Genomic DNA, 15,164 nt, shown 5'->3' with positions numbered 1-15,164 from the left:
TTGATTATACTTCCGTTGACAATGATTGAAAGATAAATATTTTAGTGACTTATTTAAGGATAATTCATATATTCGAAATATTTTTTTACGATTTATTTCGAGACAATTCAAACTTTCAAAATATTTTATGTTATTTATTTTAAGATAATTTCTTCTCTTGAAATATATTTCATGACTTGCTTTTGAGATAATTCAAAATCTCAAAATATTTTTTTACTTATTTTAAGATAATTTTTACTTTCGAACTATTTTTTTAGATTTATTTTGAGACAATTTATGATCTCGGAATATTTATCGTGACTTGTTTTTAATTCATGCTTTCGAAATATTTTTTGTGATTTATTTTGAGACAATTTTTACTCTCAGTGGTGTTTCAAGACAAATATGCAACAATAAATTGTCACGAAACAAATTTTGAGATTATGATTGAGAGAAATCATCGCGGTAATGTCTCAAATCATAGTTGAGACACTAATTTGTCTCGAACAAAGGTTTCATGACATAAGATTGTCTCATAATTTTTTCCCGAGACAATTTTTCGAGATAAATGAGCACTTATGTGGTAGTGTGAATGTACCAGGAGCAACGAAATTTAGTAGGCTATGTCTATAAAAAAAAAAAAAAAAAGCTCTGATACCATGTTAAAATATTTTACGGAAACTCTAAAGTTTGCATTAATTGATAATCAAAATAAGGGGCTTATATATAGACAACCTAAAACAGACTCGATAGACTCAAATCTATATAACGTAATCTAATGGATATGACCAAATCTAAATCTAAATGTAACAAATCTAAATCTAAATATCGAAAATCTCTCGACAGTAATGATATATCATTTTATTAGTAGCAAAAAAATTAATATTTAATAGTATAAAATATTATTTTTTATATTCGTTATACATTTTTTGTACCCATACAAAAATACTTCCTCCGTCCTAGGTATTTTGAACTTATTACTGTAGATACAAGAATTTAGGTAAAATATAATTAGTAGGTAATTAAAAAGTGTATTATTAAAAATAATTATTCCCTCCGTCCAATATCTATATATCCATTTGTTTTTTGCATGGAATTTTAGAAATATTAGTATTATATTGGGATAAAGTAGAAATAAAGGTAAAAAAACTAAATTAACCCTATTAGTATTGTATGATATAAAGATAATGACACTTGTGTAATATATTGTAATTGGAAGAGTATTTGTAATGTTAGGTAGATAGTACAATTACTAAAAAATGAAATAGATACTATGGGACGAACCAAAATAGAAAAATGGATAGATTGTTAAGGGAATGAGGGACTGTAATTTAATAAAAATAATTATAGATTAAGATTAAGATAACTAAATAGTTTAATAAAAATTAAGAAAATTATAAAGTTTAAAATTTAAAATTTAAAATTTAAAATGTGATTAAAATATATAATTATATTTTTGAAAATAGAAAGAACAAGTTACGTGGGACGGTGAAAAAATAAAAAATAGAGACAAATTATGTGATAAAAAATAGAGACAGATGGACGAAGAGAGTATATTTTAAACTAAAATACTATACAAAAGTACATCTCTGTGTATATATGTGTATATATGTGTATATATATATATATGTATATGTATATATACAATATTTTGAATTTAAAATTAGTTTAAATTTTAATTATACCAATTCAAATGAATTTAAATATACAAATTAAATTTTAAATTACAATTTAATTCTATTAAATATTCAAATTTATTTCACCCCTATAATTTAGAGCAGAATAGAGTAGAGTAGCCCATTTAGATTGCAATTGCAAGCCTATCCCGCACGAGCACAAAATTGAACAGCCCAAATCTCAGCCTGAAATTGAAATTGCGCCTTTGAACAGGTCGTCGTCGTCGTCGTCGTACGCCATTCTGACGTCGACGGGGGACTGCAGGCTGACGGGCAGCAAAATTCAGCCGACAACGGAACGATTTCACCCGTTTCACCGCTGCTCAATCGAGAACCGCCATTTCCGCCGCTAAACATACTTGAATCTCCTTCTCCTTGGAAGAAAATAGCTGGCTGCTCATGTTCCCCTCCCCTCGCCTACATATTAAGAATTGTTTGATCGTGTCTACTATGTTATGGAATTCTTTCTCTAATGCGTCCCTGATATATATTTCGACATCTTTACAGGGTATTTCGCACGCTAAGACGTTTGCATCCCGGAATTTCGTTTAGCGGCATTGAAACCCTTTACTACAAACATGCGCCTGCGTCTTTGATGTTTTTTTATTGATTCATTCTGAATTAATGCTGCGTGCAGTTATGTTAGTTGAGCATTGGACGTCAAACTACCGTGGGCTCAGGATTTACTGCTTTCAAGAAATTTGAAGATAAGCACTCAAACAGTTTTATTTCTTTATCTCAGGACATTATGACATTATTTCAGACATTACCATTTACTTAGTTATTATGCGTTGCTCCTTGTAACTAGTGTTTTGAGTGCAAAGTTTCTTAGCCATTACATCCTTCTTGGTCTTTATTTAAATATCAGAAATTCACCTGTTTACCTAGTAAGAAATAAGGTTGGTGAGCTCATCAATGATATATATGTGGACAACTAAGCTACATGGATCGGAGCAAATATATTCTGCATTTGAAGGACTGAGTTCAATTGAACCTATTTGATCATTAGTAGTAGTATTAATCGATGAGGAAATTCCAAGACAAATTAATGAATGGCGGGGAACAAACCAATAATGATCAATCCACCTTACACAATCATTATATTTATCTTCTATTGAAAAGTCTCTTCGTTTCAACATACTAATAGAAGATCAATGCTAATGAATTCTACAAGTAGGAACACATTTGTGGGATATGTCAAGATCATTGAATTATTTTGGACAGAAGCATGTGAACAATTCGATACAACAGTCAAAGTTACATAGAATTTACTCATTGTATTAACAATTAGTTACTTTTTGAAGTGTTGCAAATCGGTGTACTTCTGATCTGGACTATGCTCTTAGATTTTTGGATTGAGTTTTGAGTGTTTGCAGAATATGAAAAAGGAAAGCAATGTACTATAATTTTCTTCAATATTTTGGAAAATATGTGTGCCGTGAAAGGAAAGGAGGAGGTTAATGGGTAAAAGAACAATCATCAGGAAAGAAGGGTCATTACATGAAAGACCAGCTTCTTCCAATCATGATTACCATGGATTTGAATAATGTTATGAAGTTAGCATGGTCCAAAAAAATGGTAGTTGCATATTGGTACATATTTTGGATTACTATCTATTTTGAAGCTCATCCGTAAGAAGAATTTTTAAAGTTATAGTGAGAATAAGACTAGCACTCGAAATAAATGCACCGAGTTGGATTTTGAGATACTATGGATGTTCCCCACATATTCATTGATTTTTATTTGAGAGTAATAAGGAAATTACATTTACATGTTGCTTTTGCTAATTATCCTAATGTGTTCATCTTTAATAATTCGGAGATTCATTTTGTTGGAATGTGATATTTTGATTCCCATAATGCTCATTGGCAAGGTCAGTCATCTTTTACTTGCAATTCGAAAAAGTAGTTATTTCAATCTCCTCGGCGTTTGCCCATATTTGTATTTTGTGCATAAATTGCATCAATTCATCAGAGGGCCGTGTATTCTCCCTAAATTTACTAAATGGCTTCTTTGGTCTTTGTTCTTGCCATTGTCGAGCATGAGCCAGCAAGCTAAGGTATGTATGAGTATTTCATTCCTTCTGTATCTTGGTATTCTTTGCTTTGTAATTTTCTTTTTTCCCTGCTAGGTGTCCTGAGGTTATCCTTAGATTACAGAAACTAGTTTACACGAACTTTTTGTGGATCTTAATTGTGGCACATCAACTGCTTCTTCTTCTTTTCCTTTTTTTTTTTTTAAAATAAAGAATTATTTCTGGATCTAATTTTTTGTAAGATGGATATCAATCTTATCGTATTCCTTTTCAAAATATCATCTTTTTGCTTTAAGAAATAATTCAAGCCTTTGCTCTTCTAATATATGCTCATAATGCATAAGAATATATTATTACACTTGTCAAGCATCTAGTATTCTAGAATTATGTGTGCAGCTGGATGACACATTTAACGCATGTTTAGGCTAAATAAATAGTAACTCAAATAATTTTCTATAGAAAAATGTGTGAGACAACTGTAAATGACGAAATAGAAACACATCTTCACTTTTCTCATGTAAGCGCATTTTTATAGTAGACACTTTTAAATAGCGAAATAAGCTTTTCAGGAAACATTTTGAATATATGCATTTAATGCTTACCTAGTAAAGTTTTTGTTACTATATAAAAGATATATATATACATTGTTACTAAATATAAATTATATATATATATATATACAGTTAGGATTCTTAATTGTGTCACAGCTGTCACATATATTTCTTTTTCCCTAAAGACTCCATCGAACACATAGCCGCCCTTTCATTTGTGTCCTCTGTTGGTTTACTTTCTCAGATCTGCGAAAGCCAGCCTCTCATTTCGAGCATCTTTACTTCTATAATTATTGAGGTTTGTGTTCTTCATTCCCTATTCTTTGATGAGTAGGTTTGGAACAAGAAATGTTTGTTTTGGAATCTGATTTTTTTTTTTTTTTTTTTTTGGAGTTGGAAGTGTGGGTTGGATGCAATGTTTTGAATTTTGGATGTGGTGTTTTTGGAAGGAAATTAAGAGATTGATTGGTTAAAAACAAGTTAAAAACACAAGACACACAGACAATCAAACAAACCCGAGGTTTCTTTGTATTAAGTTTTTTCTTCTGCAAAGTAGCTTAGGAAAAAATGATATAGATCTTGTGATTATGATTCATATGCATAAGATGTGAAGTAGGCTTAAGTGGAAACCAATGAAAAAGATATCCAGGTGAATATCTCTTTGGAAATTAGAACTGCAAATTATATCTAAGCGGTAATAGTATTACCTTATGGGAGCTGAGCATTGAATATGACAATATGTTCATATAGTTACCATAAAAATAATGGAGTAATGATTTTGTCTTGTTCAATGGAATGTGTAAACAAAGCAAGGAAGTGGGTAATCACTCTCCCAACGAAGGATGAACATAAATGGTAAAAGTTTCAAGTGATGTCGATATCTTTAATTGACTTACACTCATACACTTAAGATAGGAATAGTAAAAATCTTACGAGAAAGCTACAAAAAACGCCGCGTATTTATTTCTGGAATTATTTGTGTTCAGACATGGTCGCCTAGGATGTATATATTACATAAGGTCTGGTAAGCTGTATGCTGTTCCTTTTCCTACTGGAATATGCAGGAGTACCATTATTTATTTAGATCTAGCTTTTGAGCTTACCAAGAAATGAAATGGTTTTTGAAGTAGAGATGGAGACTGATACCCTTGCAAAATGTCTACTTCATATGTTTTCTCTCAACGAGAGATGCAAATTAGATAATATATTTATGTAGGATGAGTTATAAATGCAAATTCTATAACTATATCAACTGCTTGCCTTTTTTTTCCTGGTGGCATTTATGCTGTACTTCTGATTTATTTGTGTCAAATGTGGTTATCTGGTTCCAGAAGTGTTCGGATACAGAGACCCCTATTGGGTATACAGGTCTCTCACTCTTTCTCTTCTTTTTTTTCTTTTTTTTTGTGTGTGTGTGTGTGTGCGAGCGTGTGTCCAGCGCCATTTGGGCTGGAAATGGGAATGTCTAATAGTAGTAGTGAAATAGTGTAACCAATTACACGGCAGGATTTTATGGAAACAGTGAATATATTTATCTGTGGTAGTGCTACTAAGAATAGAATGTGAAAATTCTGCCAGTATCTTTCCTGGCTAAAGAGGAGAGACACTCACAGGGGATGAAGTAAATAGAAATCATGAATCATGAATCATGAATCCTTTTCAAAACAAACTGGAAGAGCTCTTGGTTCGGCTGCCATCCTATTGAGAACTGGTTTTCTTACTTTCCTGGTCTTGTTTCTCAATTGAGTACTATATAACTTGTTAATTCGGGAAAAAGGTATATGGTTGAAAAAACCTGAAAAAAAGTCAAGTCATTTCCTAGCATTATAACTTTCAGTAGTCTCAGTTTTTCAGAGAAATTAGGATACCCACCAGAAAGACTAATCCCCCTTGGGACTAGATGAATGACTCCTACGACATTCCTAGGAACCTGAATTTCTATATTCCATGTGGCTCTTGACCAGCCGATCTAATGAGAAAAGGTTCATTTAACTTTCAGTCAGTCCAATTGTTCAGTTCTTTCTAAACTTCCAGGCCCTAGTTTTGTTTTACATACCAGTCAGGTCTATGTGTTTCCCTCTGTAGAGTCCCTGTGATTCCTTGAGCTGTATTTTGCTATCTTCTACTTTATATAATATAATCCTTCCTTTTGAAATAAATATAAATAATACATTGCTTTAGGTTAGGTATAAATTTGTTAGCTTGATATATGTTAATTCACAAACAATGAAATTTGGTTCTCCTTGTAACCGGAATTTCTTTGTCTAAGCATGAAAGATATATTCTGTACTTAATAAATAAATATTGTGGAATGTGGATCAGGAAAGTCAAGTGCGCTGCCAAAAGGCTATAAAAATTACAAGATTTTGAATCCTCTAGAAAGAAGGTTGAAAATCATTTTATCTTAGTACATATAACCTGAAAGTGCTTGTTGAAAGTGGTGGCACCAAAGATAGTACATATAAGTTACCATAGCTTTATCTCCTTAGTGAAAACAACCTATTGTATTTATTGGATGAACAATGCAGAGCTGTTCCAATTTGTATTCCAGAAATATAAAAACAGTTGTAACCCTTTCCTTGATCTTTTTAATTTTTCATTAGTGACATTGCGTATCGATTTATATTTCATCTGTCAATCCATTTCTGCAGCTTGCTATGTTTCAGGACCATTTAAGGACCATTATATTAACTCATTGATAACACAGAGTACATAAGAAAATCAAAGAACTAAACTATAACTAAGGAAGAACTGCTCTTCCCGAATAAAGCCGAAGCCGTGAAACTAAAGAGACATCAAAATGACTATTAATGTCTCAAAATAATCCTTATATACTTGGTCAAAACTACTAAGGGCTTTGTCCCAACTAACCTAACAATTTATTAAGAATAAATAAATAAGGAAATAAGAAGTAATTTTAAAAAAATGGAAAAAACTTAGGAAACTTAATAATGAGCTCTAGTTATTCAGTTCATCGATGATTACCCCAAGGTGCACTTGCTTTTTAATCTCTTTTTGTGAGTGAACTTTCGGTTGTGCCCACCCATTATCAATTGCATCTCTCTTAAGAATAACCCTGTCCTCAGGGTAAGAGCCTGGGAATTGAGCGCAAAGTTCCTCCTAATCAAGCCAAGTCATATCATCTGGATGAAAACCGCGCCACTGGACAAGGACTTGAGGAACCATAGTTCTTGCACGTTTGATCAATCGTCAAAACAGCTTCAGGATCATAAATTGGCAACTACTCGACCTCTAGGCTGCCGAGTAAATGAAGTTTGATTGGGTGACGGCTAACACTCGACGAAGTTGAGATCATGAAACATGGGATGGACACGGCTAGGGGCCGGAAAATCCATCTTATATGCGACCATTCCCACATAGCAAATGACACAGAATGGTCCTAAAAATCTGGGCATCAGCTTATGATGGGTGCTTGGGCCCAAGTTGCCTTGTCGATAGGGCCAAACTTTCAAGAATACCAAGTCACCAACCTGAAAGGTGAGCTCGCGGCCATGCACGTTTGCTATTTGCAGCATGCGATGTTGAGCACGCTCCAAATAGTGCTTCAGTTGTGTCATAATATTGCCTCGTGGCCAATGAGTAGCTCAGTGGGTCCATCGAATCGACATTCTTCCAGCATGAAGCTAGTCCTTCCTCAAGAGAAAGAAAAAGGAAATTGTGATTCTTGAAGAAATGACTATTCCTTCTAATAATTTATTCCAATCAAAATTTACTCTTCCATTTCTTAGTCTCTTACAATTTTCAGGTCTTAAACCTTATGCCTTTTTTTCTCTTCTATCTCCGAGTTAGTGTTTTGTACTTCCATTATATCCTTAACTATAACTTTCTATTGTCACTCTTATTACGGTTTCCTATATAATACTTTTTTCCTTAAATAAATATCGTTAGTTCCTTTACAATGGGCATCAATAGCTTCTTGGAAAGAGTGGTGAATTCTCTAGATACCGCGTAATTGTGTGCAAATTCAACCATACCTTACTAAGGTAGCATGATTTAATATGGTCACCACCAAACAACATACTAAGTTCCTAAGAGAGCGGTTATCAACTTATGTTCTGCCTTCTATTTAATGATGGCAACCGTTACTCAATTTCAAGTCAGTGTTTGCCAAGTGCTGTGAATTTCGCAAAACATGTCCAATGAGGAGAGAATCACAATCATGACATTAGATAAAGGTAAGCCATGTAAACAAAATCTCTCAAAAGAATAGAGTTAATGAAATGAGTCAAAATGGATCACACCCACGTGCAACTTTGATAGCAATAAATGGTGGCGGCTCAACCGATTGGCTACTCAGTTCTTAAAATTAGAGTAAAATCAAATAATAAAAGTGAATTGATGTAAAAATGTTGATCATTTGGCATAACTAGCCGAAAGAGTGTCTTGGGAGGTATGATGTTTCCGGGCTTTATGAATGGCGTAAAGAATAAACCCCCGCCAGAAGAGGAAATGCCTTTGATGTCGAGTGGCGCAAACAATTGTGTAAAATTCAACATCATAATGTTTCTAGCAAGAACACACATGGGAGTTTTTCTCTAAAGTAGGCCATCAGACGACCAACCGTGTCAAGACAATGCCAATGCCAACATTTGAGGCGTTACAACATATCTCAAAACGGGTAGAGAAGTTCGAGAGGACAAGAAGTGGCACGTTGGTAAGATAACACTTGATGTCTAAAAAGGCAACTGCAGCCTCAATCATATAGGTAAACGTCTTACAATCCATACATACAATTGGTGATCGGAGTTGTGATAGTGAATGATAGATAAAATGTCGATGAGATAAGCAAAACCATAAGTGAACTTTGATAAGAGAAGTTGGGTACGTCAATCCCATTAGTAGCCACTTTGGAATCATCCATAGCAATCCCCATAGCAGAAATCTGATATCACAAGAAGAGTACAAAATCCGAGTAAAAAATAATATAGTAGCCACTTAGGCATCACCCATTGCGATCCCCATAGCAGTAAATCCGATATCCCAAGAATAGTGCAAAATCCGATAAAAAAGAATATTTTTTCGAGGATGCACAAAAGTGTTCAAATCGCATAATGAAAAGGACCGAGTGAAGGTGATTAAAGGGTTCTGACTCTTGGAATAGTGTAAGATAAACACGGACGGATTGAACATTGAGAAGCCCGTTTATGCTTGCTTGTATGAGAGAACATCATAGGCACATGCTTTTAGTTCTCTATAGAACATTGGGATTGCCAACTTAAATAATGCAGAAATCTTGACCATCACCCAATTTCTTGATCGCCTATATAAAGATGAATTAGGACCCCTTTCTATAATGGGCGTGGAGTGTAACTTCAAAATATTCTCAGTTGGATCCAAGGATCATTAACCCTATAAAAATTTAATGCATAAAGTCCAAATTCTGGTTGGTCTCTTTGTAATATGTCTCTAGAAGTGCTAATAATCTTGATTATTTCTTTTCAAAAAGGGTGCTCGGGGTTGTAACGATATATTTCTTGGCTTTTCTTAATTTACTACTTATTTAAATTACTTCCTTTCTTGGCATTCAATATCTTTATCTCATTAGATGATAGATAGTTTCGATATTATCATTTGAATAACAAATTTAACTATATAATTTTGTTTTAGAATTTAATGAAATGAAAGACAAAACGAGCAAGTTGATGATGTAATGAATGTCAAGTCAATAATTGTAAAAGTGACACAACAATTCAAAGTTATGGATGATTCAATGGTGAAATATGATTACCAAATAACTAGTATTCATGCAAAATGTCATAACCACCAAAGAATGTTTTTTACATTGAATTGTAGGTAAGAAATCTAAAATACCTTAATATCAACTTAGGGTAGGAAAACGTCACACATTTGCAATTAATCCGTTTATCCATACTAGTTTTTTTTAGTAAAGTATATAATATGGCTAAATTTTTATAGAAACAAAATAAAGGATAAGAAAATCAAACGATATCAATCATTTGCCCCACAACAAAGCCAACCATTTGCCCGAAGTCTCACGGCTACTTTATTTCAAAAATTCCATAATTATAGTCTCAAACCTTGTTTATTCTTCAAATACTATTACCTAAACCCTACTTACTAAAGATAAAATAAGTCCACCAAATAACTAAAGAGCAAGCCCAACTTAAAAATATAATATTAATAGAAAAGCAAGTAAATAAAATATATGCCGACGAATAACAGACTTAAGCCCATCTCCGTCGTCAATACACAAGCATCAGCCGAGACTCTGCTTTCTCTTTAATTTTAACTTCATTCACTTTTCAATTTTGCTTTCTATCCATTTCATCCCTCTTCAAATCAACCTTGTCCCTAAGGTCGAAGTATGAGAACTAAAATCAGCTTTGATCTTTCTCTTGCTTTCCTTCTTCACGGGCTCCATCAAACGTCTTTCGGGTTGGGGTTTGGTCACCCGTCAGCATTACTTGGCCGCCCTTCCACTCAAAGGACATAGTAAAAGCTTCTAAATTTGTTTGAACATCGCCCAACGTGGCTAACCAAGCTATACCGAAAATAATATCTACACCCTCGTAGGGAAACACAATTAATTGGTTATTACCTCACAACCTTGTAATGAGACCGTAGCATTGTGGCATCATTCTTGGGATTCCCATCTTCGTCCGCTCCTAATAGAACTACAAATCTTTCTATACGATCGGGTGGTAATCGTAGAGTGGATACTAAGGAAGAAGATATAAGATTGTGACTGGCACTGCTATCATTTAATATACCCTTCCTTCATCACACAACTCCATGCAGTCACGTAGTCCATTGGCTCGGAAAGCCTCTACAAACAAAAACACTAAGGTCCCCTCTTCTATCGATGCATCTACCTGCTCTCCCATCCAATCTTCATGCTATGTAGGTACATAAATTCAAACAGTTGAAGATCTAAGACTTCTTCGTCTTTGTCGGCTATTATAACTCGCAATTGTTTGAGAGGGCATTCATGTTTTGGGTTGTATGATTTCTTGCATAAAAAACACAGTTATTTGACTCACAATTCAACAAATTCTTGGGGTGAGAGATAGGTAAACCGATTCCAGGTTTCTGACTGACTTGTTGCCTCCAATGGAGTCATGGAAGGATTATTGAAAGGTTTGCTAATACTAGATCCATCTTTTTAATATTATAAGGGATTAAAATAATCATCATTGGAAAAATAAACATGTGAATAATCCCTTTATCTATTTTATTTTAATTTTTTTGAGGAATTTTTTAACTGTGAAGTATGAGAAATTGTGTTGGTAATAAAATATAATATAATTGGTTGAATATTAACTTTTTCTGAGAAAATAGTATATATATTATATATATTGCATATACATTGTGTATTAATGGATAATTTAGTCTTATTTAGACATTCAATTATAAAAGTAGAACGTGATTAGAAGAGGTATGCTTTTAGTAAAGTGCAGCATCACATTTGCATCTTTGTAAATGAAAGATAAAGGATAATACATACACAAAATCAATTAACCAATCAATAAAATAAATTGAAGTAATTTAATACTTTCCGTCCGGGATGATTATGTCACTTTGCTTGGACATGGAGACTAAGAAATAATAATATTTTAATATAAAAGTAGGATAAGTAAAAAATGAAGTGGAATATTATGAAAAATTTATTAAAGAATGGATAAAATGGTTGTGAGATAAAGTATGAGAAATAGCAGCAAATTAATTATTATTTGTTAAACTAGGGGTAATAAAAATGTGGGCGGGTAAAGTTGTTTATTATAAATGAATTATGCATAAGTTTAATGGACAACAAAAAATGAATAATGACATAACTATCCCGGACGATGTAAGCACAAAATTAAGTGCATTAGGATGGGACTAATCCTCTGCTACAGATTAATCTTTTCTTACACGTATACAAGTTGTCTGCATGAAATGAAATTCTTAGCTCGTTACAATATAAAAAGGTTAATAGAATATCGAAGGTTTCTAATCTAAATGAGCAAAATTGCAAGAACCAGTTTCACTCTTCTGCTATTAAAGGGACGGAAGAAGCTGGCATCTGAAATTTACTCATTTAGTGGATTCCAGTGGCTTTGCCAAACCTCTTAGCTACTAACCAGGAGTGTTAATGCATTATTTCTTATTATTCTTGAGTATTGTAGAACCTGAATATATTTTTCTTGTGCAAACCAAATGGAGTGACTACTTTAGGTTCTAATTCTTCATTAGTTGGACACATTATGTTCAAAGTTAACATTTGATCATTTATGCTATGTGGATTTATCATAGTTGTGTGGAGAACTGCTAACTGAAATAAATATGTATTTTACGGGGTGAAATTTTATTGATAAAGAAACGTACCTGTGATCACTAACCGGCTAAGAGAAATTCCAGTTAATGGTGAATGAGGGGAATGTGAAGGTTGATTGTGACAGTTACTCCCATAGATGATGGATATTTTTTCATTTTATTGTAGAACAGTTCCTTAAGATTTTGAAAGTTTTGGAAACAAGTGTTAGAGCTTTTGAATGAGAGCAGCAAGATGTCTTTACATCAAAGACAAATATTGTACATAACAAACAATGTTTATTTGTCAACCTTGGATGTTGCCAATGCCTGTACATGAATATTCAGTTTTCAGCAAATGGCAGCACTTCCTTTTTTGTCATATTCAATCACTATTGTTTTTAAGTTCTTGATATCTTTGTGGTCAAAATCACATATCTTAAAGCTGTTGTAACTGAAGTTAAACTTTTCTAGCCAAGGTTATATGGACCCTCGCTGTATATGTCATTTCTTTCAGAAATCAAGCTTACTCTATGATAAAAGTCTGTATTATGTGATTTTTCAATTGATTGGTACTTCAGATCCTGGTTTAGAACATTGTTTTGCTGTAAGCAAGCTACAGAGTGATCATATGGCTAATTTGTTTAGGGATGCTAAAAGTTTGGGTGCATTTTGCTTTGGCATTTGCATTATAACACCATCAGTTAACCAATATTTCTGCTTTATTTTGATACTGAATGGGCTTATCATTTGTAGATAATCGTCAGAACCAGTGGCAGGAAGTACAAATCCAAAGCGGGTCGAAATTGATTGCGAGTCTTCATCAGATAAGCCTCTAATCATGGAAACTGATGATAGACTTGGCCCATTGCCCCAAGAAATTCAGAGAAATATCTTGTCCCTACTCCCTACAACTGATGTGGCGAAAGTGGGCTTAATGTCCAGATCTTTGAGGCAGGCATGGCGATCAATTCCTATCCTTAACTTTGACTATTCCAGGCACGATGAGATGCAGAGTGTTAAGGATTGTTATGAAGAATTCATCAACAACACACTTGCTCGTCATGATGAGTCAACCGTTGAAAATTTTGAAATCCGTCTATGGCCCTTAACTCTTTGTGACATTTCTATTAGGAATGAGTGGATTCAATTTGCTGCAACGCATAATTCCAGAAAGCTTGTTCTTTTTGGATCCATGATTGAAGAAGAAATCCGTGTGCTTCCGCAGACCATATTTTCATGCCAGCATCTCCTTAAATTAGAACTGGCAGTTACGGATCTTGTGCTGACTTGGCCTGACACATTCGTACTCCCCAACCTCAGGAAGTTAATCCTGAAGTTCGCTAAGATTCCCGCATCATTTATGGATCAGCTGTCATGCTTTCCTGTAGTGGAAAAGCTGTCTATGATCCTCTGTGATATTAGCTTTACTGGCATTATATCTGTTTCTTCATTCACATTAACAGAACTCATAATGTGTGATTGCTGGGGGATGGAAAAATGCTCGGTTGTTCTCCAGAATGTTCCCAACCTTTCCAAATTTATATATATCTGCAATAAGTCGGAGGGTAATGAGTTTCATGTGCCAGCTGAGGCCTTTCAGTTAGTTATCAATGACAGCATTTCTTTTGTGAAGGCTCAAACACCCAAAGATTTGAATCGGGCCGTTATGAAAGTCATCAAGGAGCTTTTCTGTAGAGAATTTTTTCATCGACTGAGAGAATGGTTCATTGAGGTAAAGTTGATTAACCTTGCCTGTTATTACATAAATCATTTGCAACACTTACATAGATTTATTTACTATTTCCTCGTTTGCTTCAGTATCTCTCCAGGGTTCCAGATCTGCAAAGGCAGCTGTCGTTTACTATATTCCATAATTTGGTGTTTCTGAAGATACGTATATGGCCAGTCACCGAGCAAGTTCGAGTGGTGATGCAGCTCACTGGCCCATGTCCGAATCTCGGAAGATTGTCTGTTTTTATTGTGGTAAAAGCTACTCGCAGTGACTTTTTGGTTCTTTCAGCACTTGGCTCGACTGTTTTTTCTTTAACTCGGTTTTCTTTTGTCAGAGACCGTCACAAAGAGAAGAGGCAGATGTGGCCAATGTTGATGAAGTCTTTTTATGTGATGGAGGTTGCCAAAAATTATATCATGTAGACATTGATAATTTTATAGGAAATGAAACTGAAATGTATCTTGCGAGATGTTTGCTTGCAAACACCCCAAGATTGCGGAGGCTTTTGATATCATTTAGCTTGGGTTTTAGGTTGCGTGACATCGCTCCGAAGATGAACAGGGTTCGTGGGTTCGACAAAGCTTCTCCGGATGTCAACGTTTACTTGAGAAGGGAATAATTCGAGATTATTGGAGTAAGAAACTTACCTATGTTTTGCATTGCTTTGTTTAATTTCCTGCATCAATCAATTATTCGAGTACTTATCTTTGTTTTTGTTCTTCTTCAACTTCATCTTTAGGTTTTATAAAATGATGGTTTTTCTGTTTGTTTATTATTGCTCTCTTCGTCCCCCGGTATTCTGTCATGTATATGGGATTTTTGAATCGATATAATTAGTAAATAATTAATAATATATCCGTAAAAATGATTATGTTACTTTTATTATTACATGTGCTTTAGTGGTTGAAAATATTATT

The 15,164-nt window shown here is 33.9% G+C and overlaps 1 protein-coding gene across 3 annotated transcripts; it reads left to right on the top strand.

Moving 5' to 3' along the window:
* Positions 1-1,797: 1,797 nt before the first annotated feature.
* On the top strand, positions 1,798-14,961 carry LOC127264786 (putative F-box/FBD/LRR-repeat protein At1g78760). 3 transcript variants are annotated; one of them, XM_051294318.1, is made up of 5 exons: positions 1,798-3,714; positions 4,486-4,539; positions 13,269-14,247; positions 14,334-14,498; positions 14,582-14,961. In XM_051294318.1, exons 3-5 carry the CDS (start codon positions 13,354-13,356, stop codon positions 14,864-14,866), a joined length of 1,344 nt encoding a protein of 447 aa, XP_051150275.1. In that variant the 5' UTR covers positions 1,798-3,714; positions 4,486-4,539; positions 13,269-13,353; the 3' UTR covers positions 14,867-14,961. The 3 variants fall into 3 exon arrangements, with proteins under 3 accessions (XP_051150275.1, XP_051150276.1, XP_051150277.1); XM_051294319.1 differs by having other exon boundaries at positions 1,798-4,539; XM_051294320.1 differs by lacking the exons at positions 1,798-3,714; positions 4,486-4,539 and adding an exon at positions 9,863-11,360.
* The last annotated feature ends 203 nt before the right edge of the window (positions 14,962-15,164 follow it).

Source organism: Andrographis paniculata, unplaced genomic scaffold (genome assembly GCF_009805555.1).
Source record: "Andrographis paniculata isolate CXL003 unplaced genomic scaffold, ASM980555v1 Contig71END, whole genome shotgun sequence".
NCBI lineage: Eukaryota > Viridiplantae > Streptophyta > Magnoliopsida > Lamiales > Acanthaceae > Andrographis > Andrographis paniculata.
This window is presented reverse-complemented; position numbering and strand designations above follow the sequence as displayed.